This window comes from Anarhichas minor, unplaced genomic scaffold (assembly GCF_050575085.1).
Source record: "Anarhichas minor isolate MPS153535 unplaced genomic scaffold, ASM5057508v1 ptg000033l, whole genome shotgun sequence".
NCBI lineage: Eukaryota > Metazoa > Chordata > Actinopteri > Perciformes > Anarhichadidae > Anarhichas > Anarhichas minor.
Genome location: NW_027466479.1, coordinates 12,721,727 through 12,743,085, shown reverse-complemented (window position 1 = coordinate 12,743,085; position 21,359 = coordinate 12,721,727). Strand labels below are relative to the sequence as shown.

At 40.6% G+C, this 21,359-nt stretch overlaps 1 protein-coding gene across 4 annotated transcripts; it reads right to left on the bottom strand.

The window, feature by feature from the left end:
• Positions 1-841: 841 nt before the first annotated feature.
• LOC142965089 (Y+L amino acid transporter 2) lies at positions 842-19,105 on the bottom strand. 4 transcript variants are annotated; one of them, XR_012957632.1, is made up of 15 exons: positions 18,955-19,105; positions 16,083-16,448; positions 15,515-15,690; positions 14,414-14,556; positions 13,349-13,474; positions 12,650-12,794; positions 12,325-12,448; positions 11,268-11,371; positions 11,053-11,149; positions 10,792-10,941; positions 8,144-8,309; positions 6,720-6,807; positions 6,414-6,615; positions 6,012-6,091; positions 5,473-5,809 (listed from the first exon to the last, which is right to left on the bottom strand). XR_012957632.1 is itself a non-coding variant. In XM_076105809.1 (12 exons), the coding sequence occupies exons 2-12, from the start codon at positions 16,209-16,211 to the stop codon at positions 3,226-3,228; spliced, it is 1,473 nt and encodes a 490-aa protein (XP_075961924.1). In that variant the 5' UTR covers positions 16,212-16,448; positions 18,955-19,105; the 3' UTR covers positions 842-3,225. The 4 variants fall into 4 exon arrangements, 1 of the variants encoding a protein (XP_075961924.1); XR_012957633.1 differs by having other exon boundaries at positions 6,720-8,320; XR_012957631.1 differs by having other exon boundaries at positions 6,720-8,309.
• Between the last annotated feature and the right edge of the window lie 2,254 nt (positions 19,106-21,359).

Sequence of the window (21,359 nt, the reverse complement as noted above, 5' to 3'; positions counted from 1 at the left end):
GGGGACACTGTCCGAGTGTGTACACACAGAAATACACAGCTTCATGAAGACCTATGGCAGCCACACTGAACCTACGCCGACACCTATGTTGGTCTTTAATTCTCTGCCACCTTGAATATTTACTTTGGTTGCAAAATCCTGTAGCTATGAAAAAAAGAATACTGAAGTTTGTTAAGCATTATTGTGCTCACAAATGACATATGTATACATGTATAAAATCTACATGTTGATAATACATTACTTGTATTCAGGAATCATACCGACTCCTACTGTAATACTCATGTACTTATAAAACTATACATTGTGTAGTCTGCTCATCCTTCACTGGAAAAACTGCGACGTTACTATCTGATCATGACATTTTGTACTGCATTAATCTGCTGCTGCATAACTGTATACTGTTATTTTCCCAGGGGTAGATCCAAATGTATAATGTAATAATAACATTGAAAGTGTGCTGTCAATCAGTTTCCCATCAGAAAAGTTCCCAAACATATACATGTTTTTAAAAAGCTGGTTTACTAGACATAAAAAAAGATGTGATGTTTTCAGCCTAAAGTAAAATATTCAAATTAATTTTGTCACACCAACAGTTCAAAACCTCAAGAGATTCATCGTATCTGTACAGAACGAAGATCATTTAGAAACAAATGTTAAACTTGAAAATAACTTCAAACTATTTACAAACAGCAGGTGCCCACTGGAGCTAAACCAACAGAAACTGCATTTAGAAAAGAGTTCATGAAGCGTTACAAGACCATGACCTCTAGTGGCGGTCAGCCGCCATGTTTCCAGTTCGGCTAGAGGACAGTGGATAAGAACAGTCAAAGTCACTGAAACACACATTTTGAACTCTCCTTTATTCAAATAAAACAAAGCACCTTCATGCGTCAGTCTGGGAAAACAAGACTTCCTCCACTGAAAAGCATGTCTTGCCATTTGGTTTATCCAACACATAATAAATAAAAACAGTCATCAGAGCAAGCAATTCAGACACAATTCTACAAATACACAAATCACAACTTTGTCAAACCCGAGCCAACCAGCACACACGGATTCAGCATTTGGTACCTCATGAAACACATCAAATATACTGCAACATTCAAGTCCTGCGATTTCCGAGTATATAAGAACTGCCGAACATAATTAGACATGGAAATACATTGAGAATATTCTGTGTTCACAGCAGATATACGGTGGTTTTCTTCTCAACAACACGCACACACACACAAAACGGCCTAGTTTGGTTTAAACGATGACACCGACCCCAGAGGAAGCAACATTAAACAGATATCTGGCTGGTGTTGTGGAAGTGCTCGAGTCAAGACACTATGGGGTCCTAAATCCAGGTCCTGATTATTTCCAGCTGAGAATTAACTGAGCTTCATCAAAAATAGACAGGGCCTTTGGGAGACCACACTCACAGAAGGCACATAAAGTAGTTTGTAACAGTTCAAAATTTGACTCGTTTCTACCTGTAGCTCAACTCCCTGCGGGTGTAATTGTCTCAAAGCAGACGCACTTTGCTACGGGCTCACAGCAGTCTGACTGTGAGCAGAAAGATGGTCCCACTCTCAGCCCGGTTAAGACCTTTGGCTGTGCACGGTGAATAAATGGCCCACGCTGGTGATATATTCAACAAGGCAACGTTGCATTAAATATACCATTTGTGTTACAAACTCTTAAGACAAGAGTGCTACAACGTGTGCATATCGGCTTCTGTTTGTTTGAGAAGACAAACATCACCCAGAGGAGTCTGGCAGGTACGTCTGCTTGATCCGGAAACCATCACCACATAGCAATGTACATTTTGTTCACATCTATAATCCTTTAGTGACATTACTCACTGGTTTGTGTTTGAAGAGAGGACAAGGTGACAGAAACGGCATAAACAAAAACATGGAAATTGTAGATGGACTCTAGAGTGACGCATGGAAAAATCTCATAGCTCGTCCCTGGAAGTAAATATTCGGTGCCTCCTGGCTACCACTAGGAGGCACCAGAGATCAGATATAGCCCTGAAGATGCATTCAAAGGATTCTCAGTGGAACAGAAGCAGGATAGAGACGGATTCATCATCATAATCAACTGACAACAAGCTTGCAAAAAAAAAAAAAAAACAGCACTTAATCTCTTCCCTCTTCTAACCAAGCTAATAATTACAGATCTGTCCATTTGGTCATCCAGTAGAATAACAGATAAAGCTTTTCTATAATCAAGGTACAACAAAACAGAAAAAGAAAATGTCATGTGCAAATTTGCCGCAGTTTTTCCAGAGGTCTGTCAAAAGGTCCAACCACAACGTTTTGGGACATCGCCCGATTCAGTTGATGTTTTAAACTCTAACAAAAAAAAAAACCTGTAACACATTTGTGAAAACTACACACTGGTTTGCATCAACATCAGACCGAATCAAAACATTTACACACAAGCAGTTGGAGTTTCAAGTCGGCAACTCTCAGCATTTAAACCAGTGGTCGGTCCCGCCTCACTGGGTTGAAAGATAAACATGCGGTCTTTCTTTGATCTTAAGGAACCCAAAAGGGTTGGATCGGCCATCACAGTGTGACATTTGTAACCTGTCATAACGGGTGCCGAGCGTCCTTTCAAAAAGAGTCACAAGGTTTGAACCGTCCATGCTCATCGTCCACACATTCAAAATGAGCTACAGTAACTCAAACTGTTAACGTGAGGTGTGATGCAACACATGTAAAGCATAAACATTTGTAAATACACCCGTGTACTTCTGCCATAACCTCCCGTTTGTGAACAAATCACCTGAAGCATGTTTGCAGAGTGGGTTCCTTGTGGATCAGGTCGTTACTTTTCCTTTGTCAGCGTGTGTGCGTGAGTTGCACGGACACATGAGTGGAGGGAGTTGCACAGTTAACACTGCACTGTGTAATAGCATGTGACTGTGCTCAAGTTCCACGGAGTTAATCTATAGAGTGCTGCTGTTTGGAGGGTTATACGGAGCATCATTTTTTTTAAAAATAATGCCGAGTAAAATCCTGCTTTTGTATTTATATGGCTTGTGCGTGAGAGAGGAGGAAGGGAAGAGGTGTGTTGAGCTCACCTTTCCAGTTTTCTTCATCCTCTGTTTAAAATCAATCCAGCTATACTCTTCTAAAACCTGATTGTCTGCAGCTCTCAGCCTCCTTTGTGTTCATTCTTCCTCTTCCGTCTCTCCATACAGCATTTCACACGAGGGGTTTTGTTGCTCCTTCATTCGATCTTCTCTGGGTCTAAATTGTCCAGGTCGATACCGGGCGAGGTCACACAACACACGCACAGCTTTTGGGTGTACAGAGAGATGCCATCTGTGGTGATAGCAGAAGAAAAGGGTTGTACTGAAGAAACAACTTAGAATGATTACTAGTTTAAACATTTTGCATAAAACAAATAGTAATAGGAGGGATTATTCCTCAACTGCCGGTTTTACAGAACCCTTTACAGTATGTGGGCTCATTAATACACTGAACTTTGAAACAGTAATCTCAATCACTCTTCAGCTCTTAACAGTAAGACGAGGAGTTTTTACAAGTGCCAACTGTAGCTGGTCTGCATGCAACTTACAGTAAGACTTGTAAGCTACTTTCAGAGGTTATCCATAATAACGCCACGCGTCCACATTCATTGTTTACAGCTTACGTCCCCGGACTTTGAACGTTCATCATTTAGCCGAGCCAAAATACTGACCGATATTGGCCTATTGTAGATGTATCTGTCGGCCGATACAACCAACCGAACAAGAAATCACAGAACAGAAATGCCAAAACAAGGTTTCAGGTCATTTGGAAAAAGTGCAACTCTTACAGTGTTTTCCACCAGAGAGCACTGACGGGTTGATTTTTCAACTCTAAAAGGATGTACGCTCATTATGCATCCTGGTCACATCAATAAAAATAATTTTAACATTATATGTTTAAGTTCAAATAAATTACTATCGGCCCCATTTATAAATAGTACTCAGATTTTTTTTAAGCCTCTTACCGAGCATTTGTCCGAAGAAGGCTGGTCGTGAGCTAGGTGGCAGGTGGATGCACAAGTAGTAGACTGGTACACCAGACAACGCCACAGCAATTCCCACCAAAGAGTTGATGGTGTCGCTGTAGAGGGGAACCACAACCAGGAATATGCTGCACAAGCAGTAGACAATCGGGAAGAACAAAGAGAGCTGCATGGGAAGGGAGGGAGGACAGAGGAGGATAAACAAAAGGTTTAGTGAGGAAGGTTCGGGAGAAGAAATGTTGAAAACTTTTTAAAAAATGACATTAATAAACATTCCTCTGATTATATAATTGTGGCTCTAATCGCCCTTAGATTGCTCAGCCAGCATGCAGTACGTGATTAGATTCAAAACATCATGGGCTTCTAACATCGTCGTCATAACTCTAAGCCATTGCTGGGGGAGGTCAGGCCTGCTATGGAGGCACTGTTGATGGGTAAACAAACATAAATACAGGTCTAACATGCTTGAAAGGTTATAGATACAGTAGCACTTTATCCTTCTGACCGGATCCGTTTGGAGCACAGATCACAGCTTTTTGTATCTTCTTACTTTTATTTTATTTAGTTTTCTGTTTCTGGATAAATCACCTGGAAACCTTTGAGACGTCATGATGTGACACTTTTGGCCTAAAGCTGCCCCGTTTAGCCAGCATACGTCTTTCTAACAGGGTGAAGGCAATGGGAGAGATACAGCGTATTCCATTCTTCCAGGTGCCTAGAGCCTCTTCTGCCGCAAGGCTAGACACATATTTTCTAAACAGGTTTCATGCAAACATATTATGAATGCCCAGTATCTGCATGCAAGCAGGAAATGAAGATAAGATAACTCTGTTGCTTCCTTTAAAGACACCCCAAAAGAGAGACTGTCGGAGAAAGGAACAGAAATGGAAAAAAACAGGTCTCCATGCTGTTGGGATCTGGCCCTACACACAGAAAAATAAAGGTGCCATCTGGAACCGAAAATGGTTCTTCGGAGTGATGCCATAGAAGAACCATTTTTGGTTCCACAAAGAACCTTTCTGACCAGGGTTCTTTAAAGAACCATTTCCTTAAACGGTTCTTTAAAGAACCCACAAAGGTGCCTTAAAGAACCTTCAAAAAATGATGCTTCGAAGAACCATTTCTGGTTCTTTGAAGAACCTAAAGACAAAAAGGTTCTTTAAAGAACTATTTTCAAAAAGGTTCTTTATGGACCCAAATGGTTCCATAAAGAACCCTTTTCAAATGGTTCTTTAGCTAAAAATGGTTCTTCCAAGGAATAAATGGTTCTTTAAAGAACAGATTTTTGGAAAACGTGATTTTTTTTTTTACATTTAAACAGCATAACAATGGAATCAGGGTTCCCACTCTTTTTTAGAGATCATATTCCAGGATCCTTTCTGTGATGATCTATAAAATCATCTTTTACATGCACGGAAATGATGGCAAAATTGATTTGTGGATAAAAGAAACACCTGTAGATGTACTGCACTTCACTTTATTGTCAGAAATCAACTCTATATAATGTAATCCATGTGCTGCAGTGTCCTATCTAAGAAATGTTCAGAGCATTTGCCACTCTCTGCACAGCTACAGGTACTCGTGTGTCCAGCTTCAGGATAAATGCCTCCAAAAACGAAAATGTTTTTTTCAGATGATAGAGGGCCAACACAACACCCATGGCCAATGAACCGTCTGCGTCTTCATTGTCCACCATCATTTTTTGTCCATCCACTGCTACAAAAACATCTGTGCCGTCACTCGGGGGCTTGCCATCGCTGCTGCTCAGGACAATTGTGGGTGTTGGGCTTAGTGGTTCCTGAAACAAAACATTTGAAAGTTAAAGCTGTATTCTGTAATGTTTAAAGATCAAAGCTTTCTGATATGCTTAGTTGCACATAAAATGCTAGTTTGTTGAGATTAGATGTCATATTTTTGAAATTGCTTAATTTTCTGAAAATATATTTCCCTTTTTTAAATAAACAAATTCAAGTTGCCCCCCACAAACACAAATGACTAACCTTATCTATTGCAAAGAGCTGTGATGCATTTTCTTTGAAGACTGATGGTAGGAGGAGTATGGCTGCATTCACCAACAGGCCTGCAAATGACAAATCATGTTTCAATAAATGTCACAATTCTGATTCTGCAAAGTTTTGAGACTATCATACCAATTTCCTCAGGAGTGTTGATTTGGATAACAGTATCTAGGTAAACGTCAAGTCAACTTTTTAAAGCACTTCTACACAAAACACAGTATATGGGATATTCTAAAAGGCTTAAAGGGAAAATGGATCAATGAGGCAAGAAAAAGTATTTAACGTTGATTAATAGTTTTAAAGTTATTTATTGGTTTGAAATTATTTGGCTACTTGTAAAACCATCTTGTTGTACATGTGTTATATATTAGATAAAACACTCACCAAGATTGGAATAGAGAAGCAGGTGAATTCTTTTAAGACCTCTGCAGTAGAGTGTTGTTGAATATAGTGTCTTCTGTACTCTCTGGAGGCATTGGCGAATGATGACCAAGTTAGGCCTCATCTTTTAGCACTCCTGCTTCATTGTTGCAATATGGTGGCTCGTACTTCTTTCGTCGTCCCCAGCATCCATTGCATCTGTTTGCTAAGTAATAAACAATGACACAATTAGGACTGAGCTGGAGCATGAAGTATGAAGCATAAAATTCAGTTTAGCATTACTCTTTTAGTCAATGAGAAAATACTTACATATCCAGATCCATAACTTTCCTTCAGAAAAGGGAAGTTGAGCAGGACAGACTTAAAGAGCTGCACATACTGAATATGAGACGGATACCTGTAAGTTTTCAAAAGGAACAAAACACAAGGCGTTATACAAGATTAACATTCCAGATCAGCTCAATAAACAGAGATACCTAACTCAAATGATCAGAAAGAGCAGGTAAAGGTCTGCAAATGTGTAGTTTGTCATCATGATGCATAGTTTTCACTATGGCATACAGACCTAAAACTTGATTAACAAGGAAACTTGTTTTACAGGCAGATAACATGTCATTACTGTTATCTGTAATCAATAATGTGTATTTACACAACATTCAGGAATTACTTTAAGGTCCACATAATTTATATAATCACAAAATGTGGCACATAGTATACAGCTTCCTTCAGTTTTTACAGCTCACTAAGCTCTGCGTGGATCAGCACAGCTGTGTCTGACGGCAGCCACAACGCCGCTCCCTCTCTCTCGCTCGCCCACTCACTCACATCGCTAGTTTACCGTTAGCCAAAACACTAGCGGTGCCTAAAATTATCAAGACTGATCTCCATCAGTTGCTAACGCAGCTTTCTGACCTTAACTTGTAAGCTACAGTTACAAACACACGTTTATTTACTGTCTTACCCCACCAGACAGCTCAGCTGTCGGCCGCTGACAGTCAAACATGGAGTCCGAAGCAGCTCTAACCGAAGGGCATTTTTTAACGTTAGCTCTCAACAATTGGAAATACTCCGTTGACTAGCAAGCACAAAATGGTAGCGTTTTCAATCGTGGGCAGTTAGCTAACATAACATTGCATTGAGTTAACTGCGCATGTAGCAATGGCATCATTTTTTAATTGGTAAAAAAGTTTTAATAAAGAATATTTGATAGCTAAAGTAATTAGATAGTTCACATCTAGACATACAGTAACATTAACCCGTGTTAGTTAATCAGCTAACGCTAATGACATTTTACATATATTTCACAGGCAGAAGCATAGCACCTTAGCTAAATTACGGTTAAATATATTTTCGCGCGCTATCTAGGCTAACGATTTAATGTTAGCTAGCTAACTAGCGTTAGCTTCAGCCAACTAGCTAGCAGACAAGCAAAGGCAATTAACTAACGGTCAAGTTACCGTTAGAAAACGAAATACATGCGAAATGAACTCATAACGGTTTCAACAACCTAAGGATTGTTGAAACTAAAAGTCTAACATTACCTCAAAATCCACAAATATATATATGCGGCATCCACAAAACGAGGGAAATATGGCGCTTCCAGCCAAGCTACAGGCACCAATACTATATATTCGATGTAGACTAGCTTATTCAGACACTCGAATAACAGATGGCTGTGACATGATAAAAAAGAGCAATAATTTGCCTGTAATAACCAAGCTTCCAACACTTACCTTAGACCGACCACTGTTAGTTGCGGGCGACTGGTTTGAAAAGACGTTGGTCTGGTCAGTCAGAGAGATGGACGACTGTCACTTGGAAGTAGGCGGGGCGGACACATATCTCATGATCGTGATTGGTGGTTTATGTTGTCATTCATGACTTTCCCCTTAGAATTTTCTGGAACACAGCTATTAATATATGTGTGTGTGTGTATATATATATATATATATATATATATATATATATATATATATATATATATATATATATATATATATATATATATATATATATATATATATATATATATATATATATATATATATATATATATATATATATATATATATATATATATATATATATATATATATATATATATATATATATATATATATATATATATATATATATATATATATATATATATATATATATATATATATATATATATATATATATATATATATATATACGTATCACTCATAAAGTGCTAACTACCCCACACCCAGATCATGGCAAGATAGTTTTTTTTCTAATTTATCCCATCCCCCACGATTCAACAACTCAAACATGAATTAAGAACCCTTTAATATCCCAAAGAACCATTTAATACCCCAAAGAACCATATGAAAAACATGTAGAACCATCCAATAGATAAAATGGTTCTTCAGTAGGGGATGGTTCTTCGTGGAACCACACGGCCTTTTAAAGAACCATTTAAGAACCTTTTTTTTTCTGTGTGTAGTCTAGAAGCACCCATGCTCCTTCCTGTCATACAACGTCTGATGGAAAACTCCAAGATGAATGACTACACCTCCCAGCACAGCAGAAACCTGATGCTGGTCCCTCATTGGCCAAGAAAGGGCCCCCCACTGGTTGTGCCACCTGGTTTATAAGCCTGAGCACAGCTAGAATTCTTTCTCTTCCGTCCAGACACCGCTGGTGTAAGGAGATCCACAAGGCTCTCTTCACCCCGGACACGCGCTGGTGTCAGGAGGTCCACAAGGCCTCTTCACTCCGGACTCGTCCAGGGGACAAGAAGATCCACGAGGAACCGCGGCCTCATCAAATCCTATCAGGTCACATGCAACATTCGCTGGTCGAACAGACTGTGTTTTATTTTGAGTTTTGGATCCTGTAGTGCGAGAACGGATAACTCCTATGCCCCGTTCTCCCACCCTTTTTGTGTACACACCGCCGGCAGAAGGTAACAATCTTTCCTCGCCGAAGATTTCCGGGAAGGACGACCCAAACCTCGTCCCTCAGCCGAAGTTAAAAAGCCCCTCTCTGCAGCGAGGAGGCCGAGTCTGCGCCAGCCAGCCCCGAGGCCGCGCCACCGAGAGCCAGCGGCTACTCGAGGACCGAGTGATCCCCACCACGGGAAACGTACCCTACCGAACAAAGCTTCTACAAGTAAGAGTTACTGGTATCTGGGCCTAGCTTAGCTTAGCATAGCATTAGCTTAATTTAGCCTATTCGTTATGTCGTTGTTATTCCTGTGTCTTGTTACGTTAAGTTACTGTCGTGTTATAACGTGTTATTGCGCAAGCATCGCGGACCACGGAGTCCCGTTATATTGTGTATTTCCTGCCGTAACTGTTTGCATTAGATCCGTCGCTGCTAGTGGATGTGGAGGTTGTGATTTTATCACTTCAAAGACCAAAACCACGGTGGCGAAGCCTCGTCTCGCCGACCGAGTTTCGGGGTGATAAGAGAGCAATACTCGCATCTCACCGCAGTGATGAAGATGTGTTTTGTTTTGGGGATTATTTTATTTTGTTTGGTTTTATTCTCTGTTCTTTAAATCGGCTCTGTGAGTGAGATCTAGAACCGCAACTATCACCGTACAAGCGTGACCGGTCGGTTCAGAATCCGACGCAGAGTTTACGAGTGATCAGCTGTTCCTCACATTCTCACTGCAGCGCTGAGCTCCTCTCTCTCTCTCTACGTTCCCAACAATGCATTTTACGAGAGATGGAAAAATGCAATGAGGACTTATCAATTGGCAGTTAAGGGTGCCAGAAATTCCTTCTTCTCCAACTTAATTTTAGCAAATCATTCGAATCCGAGAATTTCATTTAAGATAATCGACTCTGTGGTCACCCCCTCCTCCTGTCATTTTACTGATGCCTCACGAGAGATGTGTGAGCAAAACAGAGTCAAGGACATCAGGCAACAAATTCCATATACATGCTCCCACTTGGTCGTATCATCCAACGTCACAATGTGTATTTTCATTGCTACGCAGACGACACACATATATACCTTCCCTTGAGACCTATTGAACTTTGCCATAACAATGAGATTAATCGCAAAAAATACATGCGATTAAAAATTGTAATCGTTGCCCAGCACTAATATATATATATAATTTTTATTTTGTCGATTATTTGATTTCATTAATTTCTTAGTTTATTTTTAACGTATCCAACGGTCTCACTGAGCTTTCTGTTGTTACGATTGCCTTGTTTTGGCTGCTTTGACTGTCAAAGCACTTTGTGAACTCTGTTTTTAAAAAGGTGCTGTATAAATAAAGTTATTATTATTACTAAAATAATCCTTTATTAGGATTACAGCAGCATAGTGGATAGTGCAAACAAGATACATAGTTAAAAAAACAATGCACGTCAGCATTCAAGCTGCATCAATTTCTTACCTTAACAGGCCGGTGCAGATCAGGAGCTTTGATGCGCAGGTAGATCTGGCTGGCTATTGACAAGCCGATGAACAACCAGTAGTTAAAACTGAAATAGTTGATTAACTGGAAGACGTCAGGCACAGAGAGGTAGATCAGAGACATGCCACCCTGAAAAGAAGATTGTTCAAGTTTGGTAACAAGCAAACATCAGGGACACAGGCATCAAAACAACCAAATACACAACCAATACTAAAACCAACAACAATAAGTGATACTAACATTGAAAAGCAGGGCAGGAATTGGGGTGAAACGCTTAATGTGGATCATGCACAGCACATTGGGCAGGTGGCCTTCTCTGGAACCAACAAAAAACAACCTGCAGGAGAAACAAAATGTTGAGAACACGTCACCGTGTTTGCTCTTAGTTTTGCTGATATAGGATTTTGCAGAATAGCAAGGTACATCTGCATTCAGGTGTGCCCCTATGTTCTGACCTGGAAGCAGCGATGATGGAGGAGTTGAGGCCTCCGTAGCAGGATATGGCCACAGACAGAGGGATCAGCCATCGACCCCAGCCCAGCACCTCATCTGCAAATGTCTGAGGAGACATTCAAAGTGTATTACTGCTCACATTCATTTATTGGTGTTTGCAAATAAAAGTAAAAAAAACACAGATAATAATAAGATTAATAAATGTGAAAAAACAACAAATTAAGATGAAATTCATGGGAGCTACCAAAAGCGCAACTCACTTATATCATCATTCAATTTACAACAACTAAACATTGATACACACTTCTATGCAAATTACAGTAATATCTTTGAAAACTTTAATAAAGCCTCTTTGAGTTCAGCGTCTTAAATCAGGATGTGATTTAAAATGTTTGTAGCAAACCAGATTTAAGTTAAAATATTATGAACTTTCAGTGCTGATGTGTGACGCCCAAGTAGTGACAAACCCAGCACCATGGAGAGGCCCATGGCTAGGTAGAACATCAGTAACAATGAATACTCTATTAAACTAGAATTACCGCCGTGCGTTTGTTCGCCTTTGCCAACCAGTCAAGTTGCAATTTACACCCCATGTCTGTCCAAGATGTCACAGTGACCCGACAGTGAAATCACCTCCCTTTGTTCCACCGCTATCGCCGGCACGGAGGCATAAAAACAGATAATAAAAAACAGTATGACTCTTCCTCCTCCAATGTACTAATCACATCATCGCGTCCCCATGTGGGATGCTAACCTCTTTAGCTAAATGAGGTTCCTGCCATCATCTCAATCCTACAGCCACAGATGATCAAAAGGGAGTACCCAACCAGACACTAGTGCCCGTGGCTGCCAGCCAGACTGAACGAGACGACAGCAGAAGACAGGAAGCGAAGATCAAACCCTGCAGTCCCTACCAGGCTGAGCAGATGTTGTCCATTTGGATCAGTTCTGTGATTTACCAATAGAGTTTATAGGTCGGCATTAGTATGCACACGGTCAGACTGTTGGATTTGATCAGTGCTCGTGTACATCTTTAGGAGAATGCACCAAGTTACTCACCACAGCGACGGCGTCACTCGTGAGCACGCTCTCTGCATCCATGACGACGTAGTACGCTATGTTGGTCAAGATGTAGATCACGGTGACAATGGGCATGGAAATGGCGATGGACAAGGGCAGATTCCTGAAAATGAGAAAAGTGGATTTCATTAACTCCAAGATCTCAGTCATGTGAAATTCTCAGGTCCGATTACTTAGTTTTAAGTCAGATTTATGAAATGCTAGATTTACAGATTTATAATGTGTTACGTTATGGGCTTAATGAAAAGCAATGCCATCAGGAATGCTGGCTGTAAAAACCTTTCTGAAATAACAGACGGCGTACCTCTCTGGGTTTTTGATCTCCTCTGTGATAAAGTTCAGTGTGTCCCAGCCAGAGTAGGAGTAGAGTGCTGCATAGAGGGCCAGGGCCATGTTACCAGGGTCCAGTTTAGAGCCTTTGAATGAGTCCTCAAAGTTCTGGTCAAAACCTGCACCAACACAAGGTTAGTTAATGACCCCAGTCCATAACGATGTATTATCTAAGGCTAAATCATTCCTGAATATTTAATCCAGCTGATGTCTTACTTATTATTTATTGTAATATTCAGATAACTAGTATAATACCCTGCAATTTATACATATACACTGTAAGTGGATATGTGCTGGAAGCAGTTTAGTAAAAGAAAAGGACAAAAACATAGATGCAAATCATCAATAACAAGTGCCAAACACAATCAAAAACAATCATGGAATGTGAATGTCAATAGAGTTAAGGTAATCTGTGTGGAATTTCCTCAGTGTGAGTAAAGAGATAAAACACCAAAACAAGCTGTGGAGGAACAACCTTGAAAAACAAGAATAAGGTCCTGAAACTTGTTGCCGTTTTGGAGAAAATGGAAGTTATTTAACTGTCAGCATTTCATTAGGACTATACAATTGAAATAAAATTTACCATGAGATAAAGTTACAAAAATGTTTGTGTATGCTGTAAATTATAGTTCTTATTCCTCGGAGTCATAGTGAGATTCTTGGGACATCCTACCTTGTCCGAGCTTAACCAGGCCAGTGATGATGATGACGATGAGCGCAAGGACCTTCGCTACGGTGGAGATGACCTGAAGAATAGCCCCCCATTTCACTTTCATACAGTTCACATAAGTCAGCACACCTGATAAGAGAAAAAAGAGGAAGAAACAATATTGTCTTAAGTCCATGGCAACTAAAAGTTGCAGCACAACAATTATTTTTCCAGCATCTCAAACTGAGGCATGCAGCCAAGTGGGAGAAAAGTGTTGCACTGTGAGTTGCATAAAACGGCTGCAGCCCGCATAGTACCCCATATGAGAAGAATGGAAACGCCGGAGCTACAACAGCAACGGCGAGCGATGTTTATAAGACGAGGACGTTGCATCGGCGTTGCAACCTTAGCTGTAAGGTTTGTGTATGGAAACAATCAAACATGCCAATACACAGCCATTGTTTTTTTATAGGCCTACTTTGTTTTTTTTAAATAGAAAAAAATCTTTAAAATGTGATTTAATGTCAGGCCTCATCGCCCAGCCCTAATCATAGCGATATTTAGGTTGAACAGCTGCATTTACATTGCCATCATTCTTCTTCATTGCCCTTTATCCAGACACAAAGCTTTAGGATTGCCATTCACTAAGCGAGCAGTAGATTTAAGGCAGAGTTGAGAGGAAATCCACAAGTATTAAGTGTAGTTACACACATATCCCTTTAAGAGCAATGCAAACAAAGACTAAGTGAGCCAGCTTTGTTTGGGAAAAGTTCGCATAACACAAAGGTGTGTCATCTAATTAAATACAGCACGCCTGGTTTAACATGTACCAGTAGTCAACAGTGGTAACAGTGGTACTGCATCTAATTGGGGCACGGAGCCTTTTGAAGTGATGCGGTTGGTTAAAATTGCCTTTGAAGATCAGTATTATGTTAGGGATGAATAGAGGCGGTCCCAGTTCTGGTCAAACCTTCCTACCACAACAGCTCCTCTCACTATGGATACTATACGACACAGATGTCAAACAAACAAACAAACAAACAAAAACACACACACACACACACACACACACTACAGGGAGAGCCTTACATATGATGACAGCAGCGAGGAGGCGGACAGCAACATAGGGGGCTGGACAGGTGGAGAAGAAGGGCTGCACCAGGTAGGTGGAGAAGGTCAGAGCTATCACTGCCTGACAAGCTGGCTCAACTATCAACAAGGACGTCCACAGTCTGCAGAATTAAAAAGGTCTTCATTATAAGGCATACATGTAGCATACATTTAGTTAAACTGTATTAAGATGACAATTAATAACAGACATTTTCTATACCTCTACCATTAGGAAAATGGCTTGAAAAATAATGATCTTGTATGTTAGTGAACTGTCTCCAATAAAGTCGACATAGTGTAATGTGTGAGGCTTCTGTTTAAATCATTACCTAATAGAAAGGATGCTGTTAGGATATGGCAGACCTAGCGGGGAGACTATATGGGGCTATTATTGTAGCAAAACTATTTTGAAATGTGTGTGGAGAGTTGTGCAACTGCATCTTAAATCAGATTTGTGAATATGTACAGGAATCTGAACCTTCTGTGTATTCAGAATCCGGGTGTGCTAGGGATGCCAATTTAGAAATTTGTTTCTGACCAATAGCCGACCTTTGTTAACCGATCAATAACCGACAAGATAAGTGCCTTGCACACAGATTGAGATAGTGACACAACTCTCCACGCACATTTGCAAATAGTTTTGCGACAATATTGGCTCCATAAGACGAACCATTTGCTGGGGGGAAACTAAATCTATTATACTGAGCTGTATATGTGAGCTTTTGCATTATAAGTTAAGAATATATATATGCTAAATATTAGAATACACTGCAGGTAATAGTGTCAGAGAAAAAAAGACAATTGGGCGCTAAGTTATGAGAGATAATCACATCTGTACTTGCTAACAATACCAGCTGTCAAAAAGGGACCCGACATACAGTAGAAAGAACAACAGTGTACTGAACCCTGTACTTATGTACAATATAGTCCAAAACTCATGTTAGTCACACTATACTTCATGTTTGGTAGACTTGAATAAAGAACACATGGTAGAACAAGTACTGAGTTTCTATTGTGTGTAGTTCCCAGGACAATATGTTAATGGTATGTTTGCAGGGAGAAAGTCAAATATATGCACACCGAACAAAAGCTAATAAACCGCCGAAGGCCTCCAGGATGTAGGCATAGGAGGCTCCCGATTTACGGATGGTAGTGCCCAGCTCAGCATAGCACAGCGCTCCAAACACAGAAAATATCCCTCCAATGGCCCACACCACCAGGGACAGGCCAAATGAGCCCGTGTACATAAGAACCCCCTGCAGGACAACAGAGAGCAGAGACATCATATATGTATAAGATATACAACAAAGTACACTTTCAAGACAGAAAGACACATGAAAGATGTTCAATACATCCCAGAGTTGTCTCACTTCTCATTTATTGTCTAACTTGTTTGGTGGGTGGGGTTCAAAATAATTCAAGCGCTTTTCCCCGTTTGTTTCCGGGTCGGTTTCAGTTTCATGAGTGATGTGTAAGCGGTCAGTTGAACTTGCACAAAGACTAAAAAAAAAACAACCCCTTACCATTAATCACTACATGCATTTTGCAATCAAAGAGCAAGAAACTATGTTCTTTTTACGATATGAAAATAAATACATATCAGGGCAAATACAGAAATCAATTGGGCTAACAAAGCAGAGACTCTTACCTTAGGTGAGACGAAGATACCGGAGCCTATCATATTTCCCACGATCAGACAGACCCCATGGAGGAGGGAAATCTCCTGCTTCAGCCGCACGCCGCTCCCCTGAGATGCTGAGTCTACCTCAGCGACCATTGTGAGGGGTTAAACAGACTTTCAGCCCCAACTCAGATGACGCAACAGGGAAGTGATAAAGAAGTCGGACTAGTTCCCGGAAGCGCCAGAAAGTGACACAGGGTGAAAGACCAGAAAAACAATATAGTGGAATGGAATGAGGGCGTAGACAGGGAGAGAGTCACTGGAAGGCGGAGACGTACGGACGTTTTAAACGGCCATTGTTGAATCCGAGGAGCAATTCTCCACTGAGATAATCTGGAAGAAAAACAAGGAAACTGTGTCACAGAACTGCTTCATAAATCTCAGTTTTGCCGAGAGGAGACGAAGTAAGTGAGCCTGACTCCAGTGTGTCATTGGCATATATCCTTTAATCACCTAATGGACTCTTAGGGGGAGGCAATGGGGTAACTGCAATTGAGTAAACGAATGAATGAGTGACAGAATGGATTGAATTAATGCCTTCCTAGGTGCTTTCCAAATAAGAAGCAGTAGCCTACTACATACCAGCTTCACTAAACTGCTGTGTGACAGAAGCCCCCTTTTCAGCAACAAAGAGATTGTTTCCGTATCAACACGGATCAGACTAGAGCAAGCGTACGATGGGGAGCATTCAAAGCTTACATTGGGGGTGTGATGGTGAGCTGTACAAGCTTTAGGCCTAAATCAACAACTCACTATGAAGTGTTAATCAAGCTTGAGGTCCAACTTTAAAGTTTTGGAGCAAGACCTAAACCACGCTGACAACCCAGAGACACACGAGGAGCTCCTTGTGTTGAGACTTCACTAGTAAAATGTACGCAAATCTCCTTTTGGTTGAAACAACCTTACAGGTGTGTGTTAAAACATACATTCAGCTGTAGAACTTTCATATCCATCACACATGCACAACGACTAAACTTAACAAAAACCCTCATGAATAAGACTTAAATACTGCCTCACAGCGAAATGGATTTTAAGCAGTTGTACACAGTTAAATTCTAAATATGCACATAACTGGTAGCTAGCATGAATTTCGCTACATTTGTGTCTTTATTTGTTGTTTTTTTATCGTGTTTGTCACCAATACGACTGAATACATTCATCAACATGAAACTGTCGGACCAAACTGCCCCCCAGGAGTCGAGCCGAGATGGAAGCTAAGCTAAAGCAGCCAACTATAGGACCTGAGGCTACTCCACTACCCAGCCTACTGATGCCCGGTAGCAGAGAAATAAGACAGATAAACGCAGCGGGAGGTCGGTGGCTGTTGAGCCCACATCTTCACAGAGACCTGGCTCCATCGTTCATCCCGGATCAAGCTGCACTTGACGGGCGGACAGTGGGACAGAGAGCAGGTCTCTGGTGGGGCGAGAGGAGGTGGACTCTGTGTTTATCATGATGCTCAAACACAGTTAAAGTTGGACGGACAATGTTCTCGTGTTGAATTGTTAATGGGAAGATGTCGGCCGGAGAATCGTTTTTGTTGCTGCTGCTGTTTACATTCCTTATGATGCAAGTTAAAGAAATGCATTACAGGAATGTACTACTTTTTAGTTTTGTTTGTCATACGTTTGTTGTGTTACAAATGGGCTACAACTGAATTTCATTGTATATCCCTCTGTTGCATAATGACAATAAATGATCCTTTAATCCTTAAAAGTTTAAAATGTTGATAGGGAAAAACAATCTAAGAGACAGGATCATACTTTTTTTGTTTTTTTTTAAACACTTCTCGACAAATTGACTTGGGGATATGGTTGACTTTAAAATGCCAAAGTTGTACACCTTTCAGTCATTCAATGTCACAAGCACTGCATATTAATCATCTGACAAAAATACTGACTTTAAAATGTACTTTCATTCAAAGTAAAAAAGAAGACTTGGTTGCTGAATCACAGCTGCTAAGATTTAAATGCTTTTCCCTGTTTCGTATTTGCCAGACAATTAAAAAAAAGCCCAGAACTAATGAGCCTGTGAGGGACAAGCGCCATGTGTCCCAGTACCAGACTAATGACATTACTGCAGGTCTGCTCTGCAATATGGCTGCTGCAGTATAAGTGCTCTTGTTCACAAAGTCACAAAAAAAAAAAAAAAACATCTCGGTGGAGCAAATAGTTATAATCTCCACTTTCACAACCTGTTCATTCACCCCCTGTTGACAAGGGGAACACATGTAGAAGTTAATTAAACTAAGTTATTAGACGTTATTGAGGACGATGCATAAAGGAATCCACTTCCTCTCGTGTCAAACAAAGTTTACAACTTGCACGTGCTCCGGTCACAAAGCACACAGGATGGGGATGTGAAACGTGGACTCGGACTACTTTGTGGCGACACCGCCTGTAAATGTTATATTAATCAAACCACCCGCTCATGCTACTCCGCTATAAAACAAATACAAATACTCGTTAACGACTATATAGCACCAGATTGGCTGGTAGCCTATTAGCACTGGCCCCGCCGGCACATGCTCAAAAGAGGACGATGGATCAATTAAACCCGTGCATCACCACGTTAACTTGATTAACTTAACTTACACTGGTATCCATCTCAACAACACACATCTTAAACTGGCTGTGCAGAGACTCTGAACTGTAGCATTAGGCTAACGGAACTAGCCTAGTCACCGCACTGCAACATGCTTGATGCAGTTGATGCTAACGTTAGTATGTGATGTAACAGCATAGCTAACGTTAAATAACGGTGAACGTTAGTGTGACACTTCACCTACATGCCTTTACTAGCACCGGCTAGATAATTAATAAAAAGAGGAACTAGTTACCTTTGTGGATGCTGTCTTCTTCTTCTTCCTCCCAATAGAGCAAAGCAGCAGTTCACGTGTCGTGCTTCTTCTGCATTGTGTGACCAACTTTAGCTCGTAAGTCCTGAAGCAGTGAACATCTGCAGTAAGCTCCACCTCATTATCCTCCTCCTCCTCCTCCTCCTCCTCCTCATCATCATCATCATCTTCCGCCTAAGGCCCCCGGCACCACCCACTTACAGAGCGGCTCTGATGGGTAATGAGACAACCAGTAAAGCACGAACGTTATATATACATGAATACAGAGAGTAAATAAGGACAGTACACGTACACACACACGCGAAAGCAGCAGCGCAATGATTTATGTTTGAGCGGTGATGCGGTCACACCTGTTTCATTTGTCAAACTGCACTTTATTCTCATCTTGTTTATCTAGGCTCTATTGTACAGCCTGATCGAAATCTAGGACGCAAGCAATTTATATTTTTGAAAGCTTATATCTCTTCTTGTACCCACTTTAAATACTTTTATGTTCATAAACTGTTCAAAGCATATCTACAGCGTCATACGAGCCACAACTAAAAACTCTGTTCTGGTTAATTAGTGACCATCCATATACGTATCTTGACATTTGCGTATCGTTTTAAATAAACAGTAGCCCTGGCCTAGGAACTGCTATCTTTACAAACTTGATAAGAAACATGCCGTTGGAGTTAGTGTATGAACGTGGTGGTCGCCTACTCTGTGTCTAGATTCAACTGTCAATAAAACTCGCACAAACATGCCGATAACTGCAAAAACCTGATATGAATTACAGTGGACACGTCTTGTTGAGTGTGCATGGAGCTTGGTCTACAGGCCAGCCTGTACATTGCATGATTGTACAGGCGGTGTCTTGTAAAATAGTTTCCTTCAAGCCATACATTCGTCAAGCTCGTATAACCTGAGATGTGCTGCCACCTAGTGGTTGTTGATTTAATGATTCCACCCACCTATTTGTCAGGTTAAGATTTGACCATCAGTATTTTCTGCGGTTACATAGAGGTGATCACTGGTATGATTTGGCATTTTGACTGTAGACATTCATTATTGTATAATGTGTTAAGACGCGGGTATTATTTAATATGAGATATGAAAACTGTAATTCTCCTTCACCCTGATTCTCCCAGAATGACATGCATGTTTAAGTTCACAAGGCCTAAAATCCAAATTGTATAAAAATGTGTTATTTACATTTTTATTTTTTATTCTATTGTTGTCTTGTGAAGAGTCATTCTTCCTCGCAGCATGGAGAGATCAGAGAGCTGAACTGTGCTGTACCTGCTCATCGACACAGAAACAAAGAGGGAAACACCCATCCTGTTGAGGACCTGAACGCTCCATAGGGGGACATGGGGTGTGTCAAGCCTTTGAGAAAAGGGAGGCTCGTCAAGGGGTGCATGATAGCTATAGGAGGCACATAAACGCTCATTAGTGACCCAGTGTAAAAGCCATCAGATTGTGATATGTTGAGACTTCCTGTCATTCATTTCACAATAAAACCTTTTTAAAAAATGGCTCATCTTAATGTGGGTAATCAGGGTGTCATTGACTGTTAGCCAATGCTAAATCTCTCTCTGGATGAGAAACTCAACATAACCCAGCCTAACCAAAGCATTGTCTTTCTCCTTCTGGGGGAAGTTGCAAAAACAAATAGTTACCATTAACTTTAAAAGTTATGCGTTTCCTTTCCGTGCATATTATGCAACATGCTAGGTCTGCAACCAACCTAACAAATACTTTCATTATCAATGAATCTGTCGATTATTTTCTCAATTAAGCGGCTGGTCTAGGCTAGAAAATGTCAGATGATAGTGAAGAATATAGGGTACCCAATATATTTGATCACAGCACGAGATGATGATTGTAGGCTATTCATATGATTCATATAGCCTTTTTTTATTTGAACACATTTTCCAAATCCAAGGAGATTCAGTTTGCTATCATATAGGCTAGGCTCTGACATAATAAACATAAAATCCTCATAATAGTGAAGCCAGGACCGGGGAATTGTTTTGTTTTTCAGTTTTTTGTTGACTTAAAACAAATTAGCTCTGTGACAATTGTCACCGATTTATTTTCTGCCAATTGACAAATTGACTAATCTTTGCCTCTAAACATCATATTTGAGGTGTCTATGGTCGTGTTATCGACATTCAACTGTGTCAATCCATGTTCATAATGGTTACGTGACTATGTCCTTTATTCTGAAGACCTAATCAACCCACTTCCGGTTCAGTTCTAGATATTTCCCGCTGACCTGACGCAGCTCATACCAGACCACCAGGCGCACCGGCAGTCCCGTCTCTGCTGACTCAGTGCCTTACCAGCAGTCCACTCACCCCGAGATACCGCATCCAGCAACCGACGCACCTTCCTCTGCTCAA

What these genes read in the sequence shown, in the direction of transcription:
- LOC142965089 (XM_076105809.1), bottom strand. Translation starts at nt 16,211, where the DNA reads ATGGTCGCTGAGGTAGACTCAGCATCTCAGGGGAGCGGCGTGCGGCTG. An exon ending in CCTCGCTGCTGTCATCATAT is followed by an intron (nt 13,475 to 14,413) that starts GTAAGGCTCTCC and finishes TTCTCTTATCAG; the next exon opens with GTGTGCTGACTTATGTGAAC. An exon ending in TTCCTGCCCTGCTTTTCAAT is followed by an intron (nt 10,942 to 11,052) that starts GTTAGTATCACT and finishes TCTTCTTTTCAG; the next exon opens with GGTGGCATGTCTCTGATCTA.